We start from the raw sequence: 7,670 nt of genomic DNA, 5'->3' as shown, positions 1-7,670 counted from the left end.
CTTGGGAAGGAATCTGAAATTGGTCTATAAACTCTAAGGAGGATTTGATCTCTTTTTTTTTGGGGGGGAGGGTCCCCCTCCGTCGCGAGCCTTGAATGATGGACGATTCATTCAATGGACAACTGGTGAACCGATTTTGACCAAGTTGCCAAAATTTCACCTATCCTTGAGTCGTTGGGTTGGGAGTTACTCTATCGTTTTTGCGAACCCTTGCATTTTTGGCCATGGAAGATTTCAAATTATGCCAAGGGGCAATTCGTGTTTCAATTGAGATATTTATTGGTTTTCATCACAGGCGATTAAAAGGTTAGTTCACCCAATCTTTTTTTGTCGTCTGGCATTGAAACATGTGCCAGAAGCCAATTTTTCCTTTTACCTAACTGTAAATTCCGTGAGAGCAAGAATATTTTTGTTAATCGTTCTGCCAACCCCTAGTTAAGGTTGACTCAAACCTTCAATATCAGTATCCCTTTTGGGATGTTCCCATTATGATAGTGGATTGGGGAATTGAATTTACTCTGGTCAGGCCAGAAGATTGCTTGATTAAATTGGCACGTTTATTTTCTGCTAGTATTGTGGACTTTAATTTTTCAAAATCTTTAACCTTATTCTGATGCCCATACAGTCTAGACCCTGGTTGCTATGCAGTGGAAACTTGTGGATGGTGACCGATCCAGAGCCAAGCTGTTGAAGTAGCAGTATATACACTGGTCAGAGATGGAAGAAAGAAGGCTAATGGTGATTGTAAAGTTGACGTTTAGTGTTTCTTGTTTGAGGGAGTGGACCAACTTGGCAAATGGACTGTAATTTATCTTACGAGGGAGGTATTGGGTGTGTGCCCTTTTTTCTTTTCAAAAAAATGACCCGTTTTCTTTTTGCTTAGTGTTGCTTACAGTATTATTTTAAAGTACAAGCTTAACTCTTGTTGCCACAGTAGTAATTTCACAAAAAGTAAAATATTTATTGGATTCTATTTCCGTTTGCCTTAACTGGGTCATTGAAAAATAATGTTATGAGAAAAGCCAATTGATTTAAACATCTTATTTATCAGATTGGCCAGTGCCATGTGGAACCCACCCCAACGCAAGTTTCCATTTATGGATAAAGTGATTTTGTAGTTAGATCAATTTTTGTCGAAGCTGACATCGGAAAATAATAAAAGTGAGCTGATGAGATTTTTCCCCAAACCCTGGCAGGGTCGGAAAAGATTTTTTTTTTAAGTACCGTCATTACAGTATTGCCAAGAGGGTCCGTTTCCCCTCCCCAAACATATTTATAGAGGAATTGATGGTGACAAAGATTGTGGCACCTTGTACCGAATAGTGTGGCCCTTACCCTTCTAAAGGTAGTATACTTTTCAAACCCATACTAGTTCTAATTTTAGTGCAGGAAGATATTGTAGAAACCTTAAAACCGCTCGGCTGTGTTAGAATTCTCTAACGAAACCTAAAAGTGGTATTGATTCAACTCTGCCACAGACCTTTTACCGCCAGCTTACGCTGATAAAGCTAAATTTCTCTACTGGAGTCGAGTCATCCGCAGACGTATTGTTATTTGATCTTCCAGCTATGTTGAACAAAATAGCTATCTCAAAATTTTGATAAGGTGTATTTTCAGAAAAAGGGGCGTGTAAAAGGGGCTAGTTGTCCTCTTTTTCTTGTGTTCACTTAAAAAAAGCACTAGAAATTTTAATATCCGTTTGAATTAGATCTTTCCCAATCTTCTAGGACCATTTTTTTTATATGTTCACCCCATGGAACAAAAAAAATAACATAAAACAAACATCACTCCTGTGATCATCCGTGATCGCAATTGTTTTTCCCGTTCTTTTTAAATCACAGACATTTTATCAGGATCGTAGCTTCTGATAGATAACATTAAACTTAATGAATTTTAAATATTTGGAATCAGGGTAAAGAAAATATATCTTTTTATGTATTTATTTTTATCAAAATTATGTATTTAGGGTTTTGATTGCTCTTTGGCCGTGTTGCTTCTTACTTACAGTTTGTTATTGAAAACTGTTAAATAAAATTAATAGATAATTAAAAGCAAAATAAGATCTGTTAAGAGGAAAATTGCTATTGTTGTGAATATCTTCTAATAAATCATCAAACTATGCTGCTAGAAATCAAGAGAACTGCTGCCAGTGAGAGAATAAGCTCTTCAAAAAATCCTGAGAAATTCCTAGTGGACCCATGCTCTTTGTCCTCTTCTTAAAGACGCCACTTTTAACTCTGTCTAAAATCTCTTATTCCCACTTTTTGGTTTGAGCTCAAAGTCAATAGACTCTTATAAAGTAACTTAGCACGTTTGGTTACGTAGCACACCGAAATCAGCAAATCACTGCAAAAATATTTAGGTAAATACATGCCGACCGACGGTGTGCCGCCACACAAATGGAACAGGCAGGCCGCTAGTGCGCCGCGAATATTTTCTCCACGCCGGCGGGTCCATCGTCGGTGACATTCCACCAAAAGTTCGGTTTGGCGTTGGGGTCTAATGTCTGAACAGCTTTTGTTGAAACTTTTGAAGATTTGAATATAAAATTTGGTCAGAATCCTACGTGAACGTGTATGAACATAGCTTTAACTTTCTAAGTTTAGCCAACTGTGATGTTCGAGTTTTTATGCCTGTCTTTTTACAAATGATTATGAAGTTATTACAAGTTCTGGTTTCTGGCGCATTGTGCCGATTTTTCTTCCGAGAATTCATATTCATTGATTTGGCGCCTATTCACGAGAAAAATAGTGACTTCGGCTTATTTTACTTGTACGGCAGTGGAACTTCAAACCAGACATATCGTGAATATTGGTGAAAATAGTGAGTTTTAAATTCGAAAAGCATGGCTAAAAGAATCTCACAAATTGATAATGACAAGACAGTTTCTGAACTGTTTGATGAAGCCCTCTGTTTATATAATGAGGTTTCCAAGACCATGGAACCTTCAACAAGTAAACATTACCAAGTAAGTTTTGTCATTATTGCCTCACAAATTTATCCAAGGTTGCAGACTTCCAAGATTTTTTTATAGATCCTTTATTTTTATTTAAAATAATTAGGCTTTTCTTACTAATCTACAATAAAATATCAGTTGCCTGTGTTGTTAATTTCCCAAAATATCTGCTATTTCTCTCAATATTAATAGGGTTGGCTAGCCTAATACTTTGCAATTAGGCCTATTAAAGAAATCTTAATAGGCTATATCTTGAGAATATTTTTAAAATTCTAGACAAGTTACTTTTGCTATCATGGGCAGCAAAATAGCACTGCATAAGTAAAGAGCAATGTAGGAACAATGTGTTAATTATTTTTAGTTTAGGCCAGGGTGCTTTGTATAGAAGGAGTTACTGTAGAAACTTCAAAAGGGGCTCATTTGATTAGAAATTGAAAGGACTGGTGCCCTCTTTAATTGTCTAAAGTGATTAGAGAGCAACCAGTCCCCCCTGCCTATCATTTCCCCCAATACATCTAATCAAAATTTTGGGATAGACATTGTGTTCACATAGTTGAAAGGTCTGGAAAGTATGTTTTAGTAGATGACACCCCTCCCCCCCCAATCTTCAGGTCAAGGGTTGTAAATTATGCCCTGGGGGCATATAAGGTTTTTATATAAAGGTTGGTCATATAAACTTTGGAGAGGACTCAATGGACTGATAATCAGAAGTTCTAGTAGCCTACGCTTTTTAAGAGTCAAAATGATCAGAGGGCAGCTTCCCCCTGTTTTTGGTTTTAGACCAGGGCACTTTGTACAGAAGGAGTTAAGATACAAACTTCAAAGAGGGCTCATTTGATTAAAATTGCAATGTCTAGTGCCTTTTTTAATAGTCAAAAGTGAGTGGAGGGCAACCAGACCCCCTCCTCCTATGCCCATCATTTCCCCAAAAGCATCCAATAAAAATTTCAAGATAGCAATTTTGTTCAGCATAGTTAAAAAGGCCAGTAATTATGTCTTTAGGGATGTCAACCTCCCCAAAGTCCTCAGGTTAAGGGCTGTAAGTTAGGCAATTTGTTTATTGTTTACATATAGTATATGTCATTAAGAAAGGCATGAATGTTTGAACTTTATTTTTGCAAAATATCTCAAGAATTGACTTGGTTATTAAGTTAGAACTTTCAGAGAATGCTAAAAGGGAAAAATCATCTTACCTTACCTTTATCCATTTGAGAGCTTTAAGGTCCTCTGGACCTGTAGTGCTCTTGAGTTGATGACTCCCCCCAATTCTCCACTGCTTCTTCTCCCACTCCTTGTCAAGTTGATGTTTGGACAACTGGATGGAAAGAGTGCTGACAGTAGAGTCCTTCAGTTTATTATAGGGGTTAATTACTTTTTTTGAAAATACATTTGACAGATTCTTGATTTGGAGCTTAATTTTGGTAGCTTCTTTGAATGTCCTTTTGTGAGATGATGGCTGGTGTTGTGGTTGCCCCTGATAATTGTGGAGTTTTCCTTTTGGAGTTTATAAGTCAGTATAAAGCGCAGTTGCCAAACACTAAATACTAAAACCACCATTGATTACGTTGGCTCATCCTTAAACTGCTGGGAATAGGTGATTTGAGTATTGCACTTCCCACATTCTGTCTACCTCAAAGATTGTCAAGGCAATAATGGCACCAAAAAAGAGACAACGTGAGAGCCCCGTAAAAGGACAAGATAAGTGCCCGGGATGTGCAAAAGGCCTGGACGAGAACTCGCAAGCCGTCAACTGTGACAAATGTCCTAACTGGTTTTGTATTGAGTGCCTAGGATTAAGTGATGAACAGTACGTCCTGCTAGAGAAAATGAATTGTACAATGAAATGTGAATGGAGCTGCCCCCGGTGCATCTTGAACAAGCCTGTGCGCGACATCGACACCCTAACCAAAGCCATCGAATCTTTCAAATCAGAGGTGCAAGAGGACATTGCTAGCATAACGACCACAGTCAACAAGGGTCTCAGAGAGATTCACGATGAACTTGCCACAAAATGCAATGTTCTCGAGGTAAAAGCAATTGTTGAATCGGCAATTACCGCTCAAGTGACAGGGCTTGCACCAGAAGCACTTGACAAACAAATACGGCGTACAGTCAGAAGTGAGCAAGACAGGCAGATACGCAAACTTAACGTCGTCGGATACGGCATTCCGATCCAAGCAAGTGATGAAGACTTCCTTGCTAAATACTTCGAGGACAACTACAAACTAGCGACCAAAGTCTTCGACGTGAAAAGACTACCAGCCTCGGCCCCCATGGCCAGACAACCACTGCGACACCCACCAGTCCTGTTCACGGTAGCCAGCTTCACTGACAAGAAGCTTATCCTGGATGCGTCCTACCAGCGTAAAGACCCGATTCGATTCTATGGCGACAGCTCCAAAGAAGATCGCAACGCTAGAAAAGCCTTGTTGGAAGAGATGAAGAAAAGACAGGCAAACGGAGAAACAGACCTAGTAATAAGAAAGGGCAAAATCACAAAAAACGGTCAAACTCGAGCAATTCCGATGGAGAGATGCTCGAGTATGCAAAAATAACCACTATCTCCAACCGTCTCGTCCCCCTTGTAAATTGTTCATGTGTGAGTGATAATAACGTTGTAAACGCAAGTTTGTGTAAATGTATAAACAGTGAATTAAGAGTTATGTCCCCATGCCCTTCTGCCTCGTCTCTCATTATCAGCTTTGTGTACCTAAGCTGCAATTCACCCACTTCAACCAAAAGCAAGAATATTAGTGAGCAAAATAAAAACTTGCCCAGACACACCCAAAAACTTGTGAACATTATGACGGCAAATGTTGATGTTATTACCAACAAGATGCCGGAACTGGCAACAGTGCTCCAACTAATTCAAATAGACATTGCAACTCTGACAGAAATTCGCCCCAAGAACTCAAGATTTCAAATGACAGAAGACTCAATCTGCCCCTCTGGATACAACATCTTCAGCAATCTGTCTGATCCAAACTGCAGAAGAGGAGTGGCTGTTCTAGCTTCCAAGGAATTCCAGGTAAAAGAAATTTCTGTCCCAAATTATTACTTACCTTGTGTTGAAGCTACATGGGTCTCCCTGTCCCTACCTAACGAAAAGTTTGTCCTAAGCTCAATTTACAGGAGCCCCAGCAGCCCTTGCCAGCTGTCCTCTGAAACAGCAATTGCCAAAATGACGCAATTCATACTATGCAATTACCCAAAGGCAACCCTGCTCATGACAGGTGACTTCAACCTCCCAAACGTATCTTGGGTAGATGGCCAAGGTATGACCAAGTCAAGCCTTGAACAAAACCCATTAGTACAAGCCCTCTCCGACAACTTTCTGTACCAAACAGTAACTATGCCCACAAGAATGTGGCCAGGACAAAATCCCTCCGTACTGGACCTAGTCATAACGAATGACCCAGAAAAGGTGATCAACACACACACTCTCAGTCCCATTGGCTCAAGTGACCACACGCCAGTTCTCTCATCTATTCAACTCAACTCCAAACCATCAAAATATACCAAGCAATCCTTTACAAATTACAAGATGATGGTGGAAGAGCTGTTAGATGCTAACCTGGAAACACTTATATCAGAAGATGTTGAAGCCTCATGGCTAACTCTAAAAAAGACCTTACTAGAGAGCCAAGCAAAACACACCAGCGTAACATGGAATAAGAAACCCAAAACTCTACCTTTCCTCACCCCAAAAATCAAGAAACTACGCAACAGGAAGAAAAAACTTTGGGAGAAGTACATGAAACAAAAGACTACAGCTTTGTACGAGCAGTACAAAACTGCAAGGAACCTCCTCAGAAAAGAAACTAGAAAACTGACCTCAAACTACGAAGAACGACTGGCCAAAAACGTCAAGGAAAACCCAAAATTATTCTGGAAATACATCTCCCATAAGAAGCCAGGCAGACACACGGTATCAGACCTGGTAAGCAACAACTCTTTATCCTCTTGCCCCTCTGAAAAAGCAAACCTGCTTAATCAGCAGTTTGCCTCAGTGTTCTCCATGGATGAACCCCACTCAACCCCCCCACTAGCAGAACAGGCTCACACTCCCTTCCTGATGGTACACTCCCCAGTCACAATCAAAGAAGTAACCAAACAGCTTAAGGACCTCGATCCCAATAAATCGACGGGACCTGATGGTCTCAGCCCACAACTGATGAAGGAATTAAGCCCTGCAATATCAGCCCCACTGGTAAAACTATTCAATCTGTTGCTGGCACAAGGAAAGCTTCCTGGGGACTGGAAGAAGGGAATAGTCATCCCAATTCACAAGAAGGATAGCAAAACTTCTGCAGCAAACTACAGACCTATCAGCCTTACATGTGTGGCATGCAAGGTCATGGAGAGAATCATAAACAAGCGTATCATTAACCATCTTGAGGCCAACTCACTTATCAGCAGTAGTCAGCATGGTTTTTGCTCAAAGAGATCGGTGGACACAAATCTTCTTGAGTCATATAGTCTTGTAACTGACCTACTAGAGAGAGGATTACCTGTGGATATAATATTGTTAGACCTAGCCAAAGCATTTGACAAGGTTTGTCACCGTTACCTCATTCACAGGCTACTTACTCTATCTGTTAGTCCACAAGTGGTCAGTTGGACAGAGGACTTTCTGAGGGACAGAACACAGCAAGTGAAAGTGATAACTGGACCAAATAGCCATGTCCTTTCTGACGAAATCAAAGTCACTAGT

General features: G+C 40.1%; 1 protein-coding gene across 2 annotated transcripts in view; it reads left to right on the top strand.

Moving 5' to 3' along the window:
- Nucleotides 1–2,840: 2,840 nt before the first annotated feature.
- Tap42 (immunoglobulin binding protein Tap42) overlaps nt 2,841–7,670 on the top strand; it is a 69,999-nt gene continuing 65,169 nt past the window's right edge. For both annotated transcript variants that reach the window (XM_089108000.1, XM_089107999.1), the window contains exon 1: nt 2,841–2,968. In XM_089108000.1, the coding sequence (XP_088964126.1) occupies nt 2,846–2,968 (123 nt within the window). In that variant the 5' untranslated portion in view covers nt 2,841–2,845. The remainder of the gene's footprint in view (nt 2,969–7,670) is intronic.

The sequence above is a fragment of the Artemia sp. Qi Xiang Cuo genome, chromosome 2, assembly GCF_049724085.1.
Source record: "Artemia sp. Qi Xiang Cuo chromosome 2, ASM4972408v1, whole genome shotgun sequence".
In the NCBI taxonomy this organism is placed as follows: domain Eukaryota; kingdom Metazoa; phylum Arthropoda; class Branchiopoda; order Anostraca; family Artemiidae; genus Artemia; species Artemia sp. Qi Xiang Cuo.
Note: the sequence above shows the minus strand (reverse complement) of the source record. Positions and strands in the feature narration are given on the sequence as shown.